We start from the raw sequence: 15,710 nt of genomic DNA on the forward strand, positions 1-15,710 counted from the left end.
ACGGAATCTTTGACGGTATCCATGCTCGGTAAAATTGTATTGCTTTAACAGAGCTAACTTCAATCTGTCGTAATTCATGGCCTCTTCTTGTGAAAATCTTGAATATACATCAAGAGCTTGTCCCGATAATAACATGCTTAGCTGGGTAGCCCACGTCGACTTCTCCAATTTGGTTATTGTAGCATATCTTTCAAATCTTAACAAATAACTATCCAACTCATCTTTTTCTTCAACAAATGATGGCAAATCTGGACGTCTAACTTGCGCCACAATAACATCTCGAGCATTATCGTTAGTAGAATTAGATCGCTCACCAATGTCCAGCTTTTGTCTTTCTAAATCAAGTCTTATCTTTTCCAATTCATATTGCGCTCTTCTTTCTTCAGCTTTGCGTTGCGCCCGATTCTCTTCTGCTTCGCGTTGTGCCCGCTTCTCTTCGGCTTCGCGCTGCGCCCGCTTCTCTTCTGCTTCAGCTTCACGCTGTGCTCGTTTTTCTTCAGCTTCAAGTTGTGCTCGCTTCTCTTCAGCTTCAAGTTGTGCTCGCTTTTCTTCAGCTTCAAGTTGTGCTCGCTTTTCTTCAGCTTCAAGTTGTGCTCGCTTTTCTTCAGCTTCAAGTTCTGCTTTCCTTATTTCACGAGCAGCTCTTCTATCTTCTCTTTCGTCAGCTTCTCGCTGAGCTTTCTGGTCCATTATCTTGTGATACTCTTCCATCACAAACTGAGACTTCTCATTACCAGTCAGCCCCATTCGTTCAGCCATGCTCCTTAAGTCTTCAATCATCTCATGTTTGACAGTATCCGCCATCTTGACATTAATTTATTATTCTTTCAATAAATCTTCGGTATTCTTCGGTTTTTCGGTTAAAACTTCCCGGACGAGCCCCCAGAATGTCACGATTTCTTTCTATCTCTTACCAGGAAAAAGACTTGGAAAGGTTCAATGACGTAGTTTAATGGGTCAAACCGAAAAGCAGTCAATTAAATGTCGAATGGTTCTACTAGTGAGATGATAATCTAACTTCTTGAAGGACTTTAACGAACGGCTTCTCAAATAACTCTAATTTCGAACACAATTTATATCAGCACCAATTCTCATCTACTTGTATTCGATTACTTCAACTCTCAATCAACAATAATTTCTGTACCAACTACCAATCCACAACTCATAACACAACTCTCATAATCAACTCATAATTATTATCATAATTACACAAACTACACCACTGTTTATAGTTGGTTGTTCAGTCCAGTAACTTCGAGAAGGTTACGTAATGTTACATCATAAAGAACCATTGTTCTATCAAGCAGCATTTAAATGTAAACAACAGAAGTCTCTAGAATGTCACGTAGGGAAAATGATTCCAGAAAACACATTTTACATAATACAGATTTCGTAATCAGAGGTTACTTCAGGTCATAACCGATAATAACACATCGCACCAGAATTCTACAACCAAAACAACACGCTCGTTGAAGATACAAAGCAAGCCATGGCGAGGCATTGCACCTTGATTGTGACAATGAGCATGCAATGAGTATCCAGGCCTGATGCTAATAAATCAATCAATGTTTTATTTGTCAGTAACGGGAACATAGGTACATGTTTGAAATATGCAATTAATATACACAATGCAAAGTTACACAAGTTCCCATACCGACAAGGAGACAACGAGACGACCATACGGTCTACTAGTCAATTGCCACCCTACGGAAATGACAATTTTGCCATTTAAAATAAGCTTACAATAGAAAAATAAAATAAAACGTTAAAACGTTCCCGCGCTTCAACATACGCACCAAAAAAAAAAAACATATTTAAGATAACGTAGGCCTAAATGCAAAATTCCAAGAAGCAAGTAGAGATTAATCAAGTTTCCGACTGAACATTGTATTGCATAATAATGAAACTGGCAAGTTGGTTTCCATAACATATCACTTACGATGCACTGTAGCTTTGTAAAATTAACGTTTTGATATCTTTTTTGAAACAATGAAATGATAAGTTTTTTAGCCTAGTTGGAACCTCTGACCAGACCATTGGTCCCAATACCTGCATGGACTTTTTGCCAAATTCTGTGTTTGATCTATTTATAAAATAGTTGTTGCTTGTTTGATATCTTGTGTTATGCTGATGAACGGATGAGGCATTTGTAAATAAATCACAATACGTTGACGGATACCGATTCATATGAACTTTGTACATGTGTTTTTTTTATTTCAATGTTATGTATGTCTTTTAGTTTTAAGATGTTTATTTTGAAAAATAGAGTCAGTGTGAGCATGGTAATTTTGTTTCGTAATTATTCTTATAACCTTTTTTTGTAATTTTATTATTGGATCCAGTACATTGTCACAGGCCTTTTCCCAACTTGATATACAATATTGCAAATGACAGTAAATCAAAGCGTGATACACATCTTTTAAAGTGTCTGTGTTGACATAAGTTTTGAATTTTAGCAACGCCCATGAACCATTTGCTGCTTTTCCGCAAATTTTGTCTATGTGATATTTCCATGTTAATTTGTTATCTATGTAAACGCCAAGGTATTTTATTTGATCTTTTTGTTGAATGCTTGTGTTACCAATGTTAATCTTAAATTTTTTTATTTGTTTTTTATTTGTTATTAGCATGTATTCAGTTTTAAAAAAATTTAACGATAATCTATTAAGCTTCAACCAGTTGTAAACTTTTTGCATTTCGGCATTCACATTGTTCTGCAAATTTCACATTTGTCGCTCATCGTAAGATTGGTGTCGTCTGCAAATAGTTTAACATTCATGTTTGTTGAATTTGGTAAGTCATTTATATAAAGTAAGAAAAGAAGGGGTCTCAATGTCGATCCTTGGGGCACACCGCAGGTAACCTATCTTGAGTTTGAAGAGATTCCATTGACGACCGTGTGCTGTACACGATTGCTGATCTAGCTTTTTAACAATTGTAATGGAAGGCCCCGAAAACCATATGTTTGCAGTTTCTGTATGAGAATAGTGTGATCAACTGTGTCGAAGGCTTTAGCTAAATCAAGAAATACAGAGCAAGTTGTATTTTTATTATCTAAGTTAGTTAAAATGTTATCACAAACGTTTGACACAGCTAACGAAGTAGAATATTGTGTTCTAAATCCATACTGATGTGGTGAGATCAGGTTTTTTCTTGTTAGATAATTGTACATTTGTTCGTACAGGCATTTTTTGAATATTTTGGTGAAAGAGGACAATAGTGATATGGATCTGTTGTTGGAACATTTTTTTCTGGAGCCACTTTTGAAGATTGGGGTGACTTGAGCGACCTTTAGTCCGTCAGGATATACACCTTTATCGATGCACTCATTGAATAAGTTGGTGAGGAAAGGGGCGATTATTGGTGAGGATAGTTTGACAAATTTTATAGGAATTCTATCATGTCCTGTACTTTTAGAGACAGAAAGATTATTGAGATGTTTTAATACTTCTTCTTGATTGACAGAGCACAATGCAGTTTATCATAACACAACTTCTAATAGCGCAATGCAGGTTATCATAACAAGATTTATTAAACTACCATCGGTGCCAATTGTCATTTTACGATAAACAGAGATTATTTACGATGAACAGAAACTCTTCTATTGTCAGACGTAATAAAAGCTTTCGTATCCCCTTCTTTAGATATCCCTGAGTTTCAGAAGTGAATTTAAGGAAATAAAAAGCTTTCATAGGCTACCTCACAAAATACTAACAAAATAATTTTATATTCCGAAATAAACACTAGTATACTCACTCAAATAGCCTATAGTTAATTAACAATTAAATTGATAAGTTTCAGTGTAAATAGAGATAGGCTATAAAGTTCCATGTGCCGTGAAAATACTATAACCTAAGTGAAACGAAGTTGAGGACACTTTAGATAGATTTTGGAGGCTCTAACCTCCTGAAAGACTACAAATTTTCAAGAAATAAATTATTGAAACTTTTGTAGTTGTAAACTTTTTTTTTAAATTTACTATACTAACTTATTTTAAACCAAACCTTCTACCTAATTCAACTATTAATTTAATAAATTTGGTTACATACAAAGTATACAACTGTACATCTTGATAAAAACAAAACAAAATGGGTCGAAAATGCCTAAAAAATAATATTTGTCAAAAATTTCTGGGGTTAAACACCTCACCCCACAACTCCTCCATCCAACGTTACTTTTTCGGAGGTAAAGTTTTGCATTGCCTGTTTATCTTATAAATTTTGCTTTGTTAAAATTCTGGCCTTTCCTTATTTCTTTCCAAATCCGCCAGTGCATTGTTGGCATATTTACTATTTTGTTCTAAAATTTTTTAAAGTTGTTTAGTAGGGTGGCTCATTTTCCTTGATGTTCTTTAAAATTTTTGTCAGTTTGGAATAATGTTCCATTTTGCTCACTGATATTTGCAAACCAAAAATTTTTGTTGGGTTTTGACCTTTGACACTGGTTCACCCAAGGAGAAATTCTGAATTTTTCTGAAAAATTAGTAAATTTTGAAGTGGTTTAGCAGTGTTTGAAAAGGGGATTTCTCAAAATTTGACCACGTGATTTTGACGTCACTTCCTCTGTTAACTTCCACGTGGAACATCTTCACCCTACTCCAAGTCTGAGAGTCACTAATAGTGCATGCTTTTAGTGTCATTTTAGTTGATTTTACAGCCTTTTGGCAGTCAGTGAATCTATAACATAAAGACCAACAAAAATTTTTGGCACAAAAGATGAGAGTCATATTAGAGTATTTCAGGGCCCCTGATTCCGAAAATGCACTTAGTTTTTTCGAATTGGCTCTAGTTTTTGAGATATTCGACAATGAAAATATTTTTGAAATCGTTACTCAAAAGCTTTCAATTAGCAAATTACTTATTTTCAGCCCTGTTTACCATTATGATGTCATAATTACACTTGTCTAGTTCAATTGGTTCATATTGCACGAAAGTTCAAAACGCAAGCAAAGGTTGAAATGAACTGTGTTTAACGTAAGGGAGCCATAAATATTCAATGTAAACAGTTGTGAATCAGTAGGCCTACATCACAAGAAAAATACCCGAAAGTCATGTGTTTATGAATGCAGCTTTATATTGAAAAGGTAGGCCTACTGAAATGGATACTGTACGTACAAATGAAATTTTATTCTAAGCCTTTGCTAAGGCCAAGTCTTTGCTGCAAAAAGTTTTTTTCTGGTCTATAGGCTAAATAAATGGCATATAGGCTAATAAAATACGCCTTTGACAAGTAAGATGCTGTACAAACAACCCAGATATATTTTACTGCATGAGGCAACGCAGAGGAGTAACGCATTCCGCGGTAGACACAGCGCTATATAAAAACAAGCATTATTATTATTACTTTGACATGAAGCTGGGTGATCAAGATAAGTCCTGGGCTCCTCCTAAAGTATGCAAACATTGCACTCAAACCCGTTTCTGGGCTCAAGACTAAGAAGTTCAGAGTACCATGGCATAAAGAGAGCCGTGGAATCACCATGAAAATTGATACTTTTGTTCGGTGAGCATGTTCGAAGGAAGTTGGAACATCATGTTTACATGGAGTGTGCAAGGCCATCATTGCGTGGACGTTGCTATTTCTGTTTTTTGTTTGCCCTCTCTTGTTTCAAGTGGTGATTTGCTTGAAACAATAGGAAAACGGGCATGACTGAGAGTAACCTCAATACTTTCAGTAATGTTTTGGAGCAAGGTCAAGCTTTTTTCTCAAAACCATTTCTACCACCTACTGTAGTAGTTAAAGATTTAGTTATCAAAAGTGGTAGCTGGAATCTTGGCTAACTCAAAACTAGAGCCAATTCGATAAAACTTAGTGCATTTTCAGAATCAGGGGCATCGAAATACCTTAAAATGTCTCTCACATGTCCTGCCTTTATATATAAAAAAATTTTGTTGGCCTGTGTAAATCGATAAACATCGTCAAATGATTCAAGAAACTGAAAGCAGTAGATATTTACTACAGTAAACGGTGCACAAAAAAAATCATGTCTGAAATGTGATAGAATTCGATATTTTGAGAGTAATACACGTGTCAGTGTTCATGGAGCTGCTAATTAAACCACTTTGCTTGCTACAAGTTTGTATTACTGCCTCTTATTGTGTCCATTAAGATGTTAGAGTGCAGTAGAAGATAGCGAGAGCAGTTTCAGGGATAAGCGAAAATTCGATATTTTGAAAAATTCAAACCAGGTGAACCAGGGTCAAACGTTAATATTTTTTTGTGAAATTTGGTATAGGACAGGGGTTCCCAAACTTTCTGTTCATCGGTACCTTTTGGTCAATTTATAGATTCGCTCGTGTACCCCCAAAATTTTCTCATATTTTTGGCTTTAAAAAGTTTAGATATTGCAACAAATTAACAGTAGAGCTGCATTAGAAGACTGCGTACATGATATTTTGTACCAATCAAAGCACACAAAGTTATTCATAACAATGTAATCCAAGCTTTAACAAACACTACAATCAATCCATCAAACAAACAATATATCGGCTGAATAAACCCAGCAATCCTAGCTAATGTGATGGATGAGTCTGCTTTTTAGCAACAAGCTCATTAATACGAGTTGAAACATTAGCAACAGCACAACGAAGATCATGTTCAGGTGTTTAATAAGCGGGGACGACTGGTCGACTGTATTTACTTTGTAGGCTAGTCTTTGTAATTACGGTTCTCATAGCAATCAATCAGCTGTTTTGTCTTGTGTGCTGTGATTGGACAAAATAAGTCATGTGAACTTGGTAGTTACTGTAGTTGTAGTTAAAGCTTCTACTGGGGTTAAAATGTGTCTTACTAAGGAGTTCTTAATCTCAAATCTTCAAATTATTAACATCATCAAGTGACAAAAAATATTTTAAGGCAGATTAGAAGTTATGGAAAGAATATCCTTATACTTAATCTAATGTACCCCTTGAAAAGTCGAAATGTACCCTTGGGGGTACATGTACCCCAGTTTGGGAACCCCTGGTATAGGAGATACATTTACCAAAAGGAACAATATTACAAACTGACAAAAAATTTAAAAGAAAATAATTTTTTTTTCGAGATTTTGCGCCAGCCTATTGTTTAGCCTACTTTTTGTTCCAGGTCATGTCCAGACATGCTTGTAGGGCTATGTGTGGTAAATGTAAAACACCCAGTGGGATGGTCAGTACTCAGTATGGTTGCTTTATAAGTTGCTTGGGTGTGATTCAGTGTGGTTGCACTTTAAAATATAGGCTAACATGTTACAGAGTAGGATACAGAATGTTGTTAAGCGTTCACAAAAAATAGTTACTTTTTTAGAGGCAGTTGTAAAACATTTTATAAAACTACATGTAGGCTACTCATTGTAAGTTACTGTTTATATACATTTTTACTGTATTTAAGTTTTATGATTTTATTACCTTGACATCAAGATATGGATCTTCAAGTAATGGTCTTAAATGTTCGATTCTGCAGATTCGTATAACTTTGATGACAACAATATCAGCTGATTTGCATTTCATGGAAGCCAAAGTCGTGTTGACTGGTTTGCAATTTGAACAAGTTCTTGTTTTGTTGCAAAATTCTTCGGAGCACAATGCTTTCGTTTTGATCCTGTAACAAACATAAATAGAAGAACATTTAATGATATTGTGCTGAGTTTAAAATTTGGAGTTTGTAGAAAAATATAGAATGAAAAGTTAAAATGTGAGAGAAGAACCTCGACGACCGCTTCGGGTATTAAAAGCTTTGTCGGATGAAGGCAAAAACGAGCTGTGTTCATGCAAATCTTTCTCATTATGAGGTTCAATATCAGGCTCGGTGAGAAAATAATTTAATGTAAAAAGTTTAATCAAACTACTTGTGCTTGTGGTAACTGCAAAGTTGATTGTAACCGTATGCATGATTGTTATTCACCAGCTATGTGCTGTAGAAATAACACCATTCCATCAAGCACAAGTTTATAGTAGACCTTGTAGTAACCTAATAGGCTACCCAGAAAACCACTTTATCTGATACTTATACATATCTTCATCAGATATGGTACGGATCTGACCAGATCTAGTAAAGATTAAGGTGTGGAATGGAAGAAGTTTATTCATCTTCTATCCTGAGATTTTCTTCCAATCCATTTCCATTCCATCATAAAAATCTTCCATTCCATCACTCAATTTTTTTCCATCTTTCATCTACAAATTTTGCTGCTAACTTTTGTTACGGACAATCGTTTCCCGAATCAAACGTCGCATAAAACCGTTAAGGTCTATTTAACCTGGCGTCTTACGTCATAGAATATTTCTAAAAAATGAGCAGAGATTGCATCATACTTCGTAACACCTGTAAAACATTGCACAATTCTTTTGAACACCTGTGAAATTGCTTAACAATGTTTATCTACTATTACGTCACAGTATGCAAGTTATGTGGTTTGAAATATTTCAAGTCAGTTTCGTCATTTTAGAAGTGTCGTTAAAAAGGTTGGTCAAATATTAAAACTGTTTTGCTTGTGCTTACCAACTAGACGAAATTTCCGTCTTTTATCCTCAGTAATCTGTATTGTGGTGTTAAGTTTTAGTGCGTACCACGTTGCGCCTCCTTTTCGACAGCCTGTGGCTATTTTTTCTTGAAATACAATTCGTGAAAAAACGTTTTCAGAAGAGTATTTTTTCGGTGTCATCGCATACAGACGAAAGGATTCGGGAATTTTATGTTACAACTTTCCCACGAAGATATTATGGTTTTCCGCTGTGACCAACTTTCAGCTACAAATTTAACAGCAGTAGCCTATTTTTTATAAGGATTAGGCTAGGTCAGTGGTTTCCAACCTTCTTGGGCTTACGGCATTATTGGTCGTATTGGCCGTACGGCATTAATTGGCCGTACAAAAAAGAAAACAAATTCTGGCATCCGTGGCATACCAAAAATTTTTCATCTTGAATGCAGCAGTTAATTGGATAAATTTTAACTTTCATACCAAAAACTCTAAAAATGGTATTCATAGCTTCTCTGCTTAACTTTCAGCTCTAAAGCAGTGAGCAAAAAACTAGGCACGTTTGCTTGTTGTGACAATAACAATTTCAGAAATCAATAAAAATAATAGTAACACAGCAGTTTTACTTAAAGTTTGAATGCCACTCTGAAACGCTACTTTGAAAAGAAAGCAAAGTAGCCTAGGCTTTTGTTTAATTAGTTCGAAGTCAGTGTGAAATTTGTTTTTTGTTTCCCGTGCGAGTCCTCTTTATATTTGGGGGCACATTCGATTAAGCTGCCCTCATTTCCTTTTCGACTATAAATAGACTTTTCCTTTTTCCGTTTTGAAGTTGGTCAAAGCTTAAAATCCAATCTGGCATAGGTAGGCTCATGGTCACCTAAAGATATGGCCTGATTTGTCACATTTAGCAGAAATTTTCAGGTTTTTCTTACTTTGGGCGAACGTTTAAATAAATTTTTCTAAAAATTTGATATTTACGCTTTCTTTATTCTTTTCCCCAGATGACACAATAGGTTTTAACATCCTCACATGTTGAAAAACAAAGAAAATTTGATTTTGTAGATTTTAGTCAGACTGTTAATTTTCAATAACAGTCTGATTTTGCGTTTTTCAACTTCCTTTTTCTCACTTGCTACTGCTTCCCCAAGGCAACAAAAAAGTTTTTTGTCATTAGGAAACCGCAAAAATTACAAACATCTAAAAAAATGTCAGTCAAGCACTAGCAGTAGCTGTAATCAAAATCTGCAAAATGTGACAAATCAGGCCGCATCTCCAGGTGGCCATGGTAGGCTATATTGTGGAAAACTGTGATAAAATCACCATTGCCGTTTATCGAATGCAAGGATATTTCTTTCGAATTTTTATCAAGAACTTATCGAGTGGCACTTTCTTATGTAACAGCTTTATATCTCCATCGTTACGCATGTTTGTTAGTTTTTCCTCTGAGGGTCAAAATAACAGGAGATTCCGGTTGGGCGGTGATGAAAATGTATCTCTTACACCCATGCACAATTTTCTGTTCATAACGTTAGAAAGTAATTCTCATTCTTTTCTACAAAGATTCAAGATGCTGAGTAATCAATGGAATGATTTTTTTTTGTTAATACTGCACCAAAACATGCGACTCTTATGCCACTGGTTAGGTCAATGAAATGTGATTGAGCGAGTGAAGCGAATAGTCTGAGTATCAATGAAATAGATTCAAGCGATACAAAAGTTACGGTAGCCTACCTGAAACAAAAGTTTCGTTTTAAGCACAAGTCTCGAAGATTTCCTGCAAACTTTTCGTCTTCTAAACCACCAATTCTTCTTGAAAAGCTTTCAGGATCTTCCATGTTGCATTTGAAGAGATTTATCAAATGTTCAACTTGACGACTTTCATTCGACCCTTCAATACAATTGTCACCAAACGGAACAAGCGGTTCGAAAATATAGAAAGTATCGTTTCTTTGGTTGAAGTATTGACCGAGAAAACTTGAACCCGATCGATAGTAGGTAATGATAAGCAACACTGAAAAATAAATAAATTGTAACCTGCCACGCGATACCAAAAGCAGCAAATACAAATACTTTAAAAATTTTCTCAAAATGATGAAAGCAAAGGTTTACAACGTATCTTTAAATATTTGTTGAATTGAAGCTGCACATGAAGTGAGAAGCAAAGAACGATTTGTAGCCAAATGTAGTAGGCATATTTCTTTACTATTAAACATGTTACGTCTACTAGTAGTTACCGCAACAATGTTTTGTGAAGCGTTTACGAACCACAGTTTTGTGAAATTATTCATCATTATTATTTTTTTACTTTTCAGATGCAGCAAAACGTCTTCAGGAAAAATTGCAAGAAAATATTTTATTATTTTAATCTAGTAGGCCAGTGGTTCCCAATCTTTTTGTCTTGGCGACCCCCTTTAAAAATTTTCGTAGATACCGCGACCCCCACTTATATTTTTCCTAAATGCAGGTATAGCCTACTATAAACGAATAATACAACAAAAGGCAGCACTAAAAATGTTTTTCTTGCATTTATTGACAAATCAATGCGATGGTTGACCTTGTAGGTCTGCAGCTAACCGTGAAATTCGAAGTTGCGTGCTAGACAGAGCCAGTCTCATGTCGTCTTCCACATGCATTTTATTTCTTTCCGTCGTTTTCATGTGCAGAAGAGCTGAAAAACCACTCTCATTTAGATACGTCGTAGCGAAGGGCAGTAATACTTGAAAAGCCAGCTAAGAAATCTGTGGGTATGAATCATACAATTCACACCAAAATTGAGAGAGTGACTTTGTATTGCTGGTTCGCAATTGCTAATTGCTCACTTAAATTAAACAACCAGCGTTCCAGCCCCAGTTTAAATTATCTATCATTATGATTTCAAAAACACAAAGCTATTGCACTGATGTAATGTTCAACTTCTCTCTTCCTCCTACACTACAAATAAATACTTAAACAGACCACAAACTACTAGCACTAGGGCCAATCTCGTTGCTAGGATCTCATTGCGGTGTGTTTACATCACCCGCAACCGCTTCATTTCGGTTTCATTTCTGTTCAAACTACCGACATGAAATCCAGACTGGCACGAATCTCATTTTGATCATCGCATGCAAACAGACTACGAGTCTGGCAGACTAACCGAAACGGAAATTTTTCATTTCTGGCGCAATGAAACGACATGTAAACGTAGCCTGGCACATACTACTAGCGGACCGGTACCTCGTCCCACTTACATTCACTTTTGTTGTTGCATGAGCAACAGCTTCGCGACCCCCTATAAAATGCTCTGCGACCCCAGGTTGGGAACCACTGTAGTAGGCCTATAGCTCTTTATTTTTTTTATATTATTGTAGCCGCATTGTTTCAATAAAAAAGCCATTTTTGGGCAATAAAAGTTTACAAAAAATTATTTGCAATCCTAGAAATGTTTGGAAAAAAAATTAAGAAATTTTCTCATAATCTGGCACAAAATATTAATGTTTATTCAATTGTATCAGTGCAATATTTTTTACCATAAACTTTGAAGTATCGTTATAATCATCTTTATCTTTGAAGTCACAAGTAAATTATTTTTTGTTTTCAGTCAAAAACATGATGGACAACTTATTCAATAATTGTTGTTTTGTAGGTGCATCGCTTTGTCACCTTTATGGGTGCTTTTTTATGTGCTTCAAACCATAACGACCAACAATTCAATCTTTTTACATTGATTCAACGTTTTTTAAACGATGTAGGCAGGGGCACCGGAAGCGGGGGGGGGGGGGGGCAGGGGGGCGGATGTTCCCCTGCCCTCAATTTTTCTGTGGATGGGGGGCAGGGGGGAAATGGTGCCTTTCTAAGGTAATGTAAACTACTGCACATTTTGCAATATAACAATTTCTGCTATTCGGTTTTAGCTTAATTATAATCTTTATAATCTTTTTGAACCAACAATTTGCGTGTACTGCAATGATAACAAAATTGAACAGGTTTAAAAATTCAATTATTTGGGCTCAATACTGATTCCAAGCACCCGATGTGAAGAAGAAATTAGACAACGCATTGCATTATCAAAGTCAAGTTTCAACACCATGGCAAAAAGCTAGATCGAAGACTCTCCAAAACCTTAAAAATTCGTTTGTTGTTTGGTCAATTTTGATGTAGGCTACGGATGTGAAACTTGGACACTAACGGTAAAAACCCGAAAAAAAAACTTGAAGCTGCAGAAATGTGGTTTTACCGAAGAATTCTTAAAATTCCATGGACAGCTTTTCGAACCAATAGAGCAGTTCTCCAACAGATGGGCCAGGAGCAGCTGATAATGAGATCTTTAGAAATGTGGCAGCTGAAGTTCTTGGGTCACATCATGAGGAAAGGCGAACTTGAAGATTTATCTTTGGAAGATGGAAAAATACTAAGAAAACAGTCAAAAGGAGCTCAAAGATTCACATTTTTGCACAATTTTCAACTACAATTCAAACCCAAAAATTCCTAAACAAGGAATCCCTGCAAAAACCCTGCTAAACTTTGGCAAGACGCACGATAGATCGATCAAACTGGAGCACCATTGTACATCGAGGGCTGTATCAGCCATGATACCTACAGAGAGAATGATATTCTTTTATTTTTGCCTCAAAATAATATTCACGACACAAAATCTGTATCACAGTAGGTTACATCATTATAACATAGCATGATGCCCTTTCGTGCTATTGTTCTGTGTATACCGGACACTTGTATCATTACTCATAATAATGAGCTGATAGATAAACATTATCGGCAGACGATCGGTGAGGGAAAGCAAGGAAAGCAGTGCTTACCTGAGCGAAAACTATGCAAAAATATAATGAATGAATTCTAGATTTAACTTCTTATTGTTTTATCACGTCTATTTTAACTTGAAAATTACTGTGTTCGTGACTAGAATTACTCGTAACGCTTGTGAGTAGTCTAAGTCCTCACCAAACCGCATGTCTTGCCTATAAATGCCAATTAACGCAAACGCTCTTGTCAGAAACAACCACTGAGGCTTCAGGGAAATCAACTTGCAAAGTTGCTTTCTCCACGTCCAAAAACGTCAAAAAACGCCTTCGTTTTATCCAATCTTCACACGTTTTGCAAAACGTCACCAGCTGCTTAGCCAATCAGATGTGTTATGGTTAAAGTTGCTTTCCCAGTGACGTCAATGCGTTCAATCGCTAGACTAACTGGTCATACGCACAGAATGGTCTCTCGTCATGGTACACAGCACAGCATCATAGGGGCGAAAAAATTGTTGCTGTTTTTTGATGTCTCCTCGCCATGTACTATAGCCTACTAGCTTTCATAGTCATGCCTTTGCCCTTTTACAGCGTTGATATAACGTTACTTCGCCAATGAACGTTCAGGTGCAGATGCAATATTTAGTTCGTTAAGCTTCTATACGCAGGAGGCAAACTTATCCAGCTTTTTGTACAAATTGCTTGCGGTTGTAATGTTTAGGCCTAAGTGTTAGTTTTTGTAGTGTAGCCCTAACTGAATATCTGAGAATAAACATTCATGACGAATTAAATATTTAGACAACTATTATTCCATGTCTAACACTGGATTTTGGTCCTGCAACGTTAAAATTAAGATTGTTCATGACTTCTAAACATTAAATGGATGTATGATCACGACATAGGCGAAGCATAATTTTACAGATTTTATTTGAAAATGTTCTCAGAGCGCAACAAATTGGAAGTGTTTTTCAAAAATTTCTGGGGGAGGCCCCCCAAACCCCCCGCTGGAAGTGTTACCTTCGGCAACACGCCTTCGGGCTTCGCCCGACGGTTACGCCCTTCATGCCTACTACCTTGCTGCAAAATATTTCCAAGTTGTTTTCCCAACGGTTTAAGCCACCGAACGTCACTGATTATCGCTATATCATCTTAAAATATGAAAAAAAATGGCCTTTCACCAACAAAAGTGCCCTTTTTTCATAACCTGCCCCCCCCCAGTCAAAAATCGTTCCGGCGCCCCTGGATGTAGCTTTTGTGAATGTTGAATCAAAGTAGAAGAACTGATTTTCTGACTGTTGATTTATCTCACATTTCCTTTTTTACGCATGTTCCTCACTTTGCTGTTGCATTGCTTCGAATTTTCGATGATGACGGACTGATATCAAATCGGTTGACACAAATACAAATTCTTCAATAAAAGTGACGTTCGAACTTAGCTTTGTTGATGTATTGTAAATGCTGTATTTTCGTGGATGTAATACATGAGTCATTTTATGATGTAGCTTGCATGATATTTTTGATGCGACTTGACAAAAATCCATAATTCCAAAATCAACGAATTTGAAAATAGGAATTTCAGGTACGCAATTTCAACACCTTATTTTCAATTGCTTTCTCTCTATTAAAAATGCTCATACTCCAAACCCAAACCGCACGAAGTGTAACTGCCTACTCATTCCATGACTTTTCAATCTGAGATAGACAAATAATTTTTTTACACGTTAGTGCTGTTGAAATAGCACCAGCGGATGACACGTAACAGCTGATTGAAGTTGATCCAAAAACGGTCCCCTTGAGCAGTTAACTTGCAAAAAATAGTTGAAAAGCAAAGGATTAAGCCCTAGACACGTTGAATCCAGGTAAAAGAAGCTGATTACTAGATGCTGGCTGAATTGCCGAGCTGAATTCGTTTCACATCAGTTCACATACCTTGAAGGAATCTCAAAACCGGACAAAAGCTTGTTTGTTTAGAACTAGTTTTTAAAAAAGTTGTTTTACATTGATTGAAGACCTGAATACGTTGAATCTATCTAAAAGAGGCTGATTTACTGTTTGAAGTAGAAGATCTGCTATTTGAAGTGGTTTCACACGAGTTTACATTTTTCCTAAAAAAAGCCGATGGTACGTTACGATGCGGTAAGCGCAATAGGGTGGGCCGTTTTTGACTTTTTTTCGAAATTCAAAAACGGCTAGTCATAAAAAGTGGCACATGCATGAAAAAATTACGTGTGCAAAATTTCATCAGTTTGGGGGTGCATCTTCTGCCCCCGCAAGGGGGTCAAACTTTCAATTTTTTGAAAAAAAAGGCGAAATTTCACTTTCCGTTTTAACATAATTTTTTTTATAATTTTTCTACTGGCTAGTTATAAATTGTAAGTGGGATGTACCCAGAACTTTCCTATGTAAAGGCATGTTCGAAGCTTAAGGTTTACTGCCCCCGCATCGACGACCAAAATGTTGAATTTTCACCAATTTGAGCTGCTATTTTGTCATTGCTCAATAAACAAACTTGTCGTAAAAGG

At 36.2% G+C, this 15,710-nt stretch overlaps 1 protein-coding gene across 2 annotated transcripts in view; it reads right to left on the reverse strand.

Annotated features, from left to right (window-relative positions):
* The window catches only part of LOC145766444 (carbohydrate sulfotransferase 3-like), a 76,972-nt gene that overhangs the window by 39,250 nt on the left and 22,012 nt on the right, over positions 1–15,710 (reverse strand). For both annotated transcript variants that reach the window (XM_082578159.1, XM_082578158.1), the window contains exons 2-3: positions 10,184–10,463; positions 7,383–7,575 (exon numbers count right to left, since the gene is read on the reverse strand). In XM_082578159.1, the coding sequence (XP_082434285.1) occupies positions 7,383–7,575; positions 10,184–10,463 (473 nt within the window). The remainder of the gene's footprint in view (positions 1–7,382; positions 7,576–10,183; positions 10,464–15,710) is intronic.

The sequence above is a fragment of the Aplidium turbinatum genome, chromosome 3 (genome assembly GCF_918807975.1).
Source record: "Aplidium turbinatum chromosome 3, kaAplTurb1.1, whole genome shotgun sequence".
Lineage (NCBI taxonomy): Eukaryota > Metazoa > Chordata > Ascidiacea > Aplousobranchia > Polyclinidae > Aplidium > Aplidium turbinatum.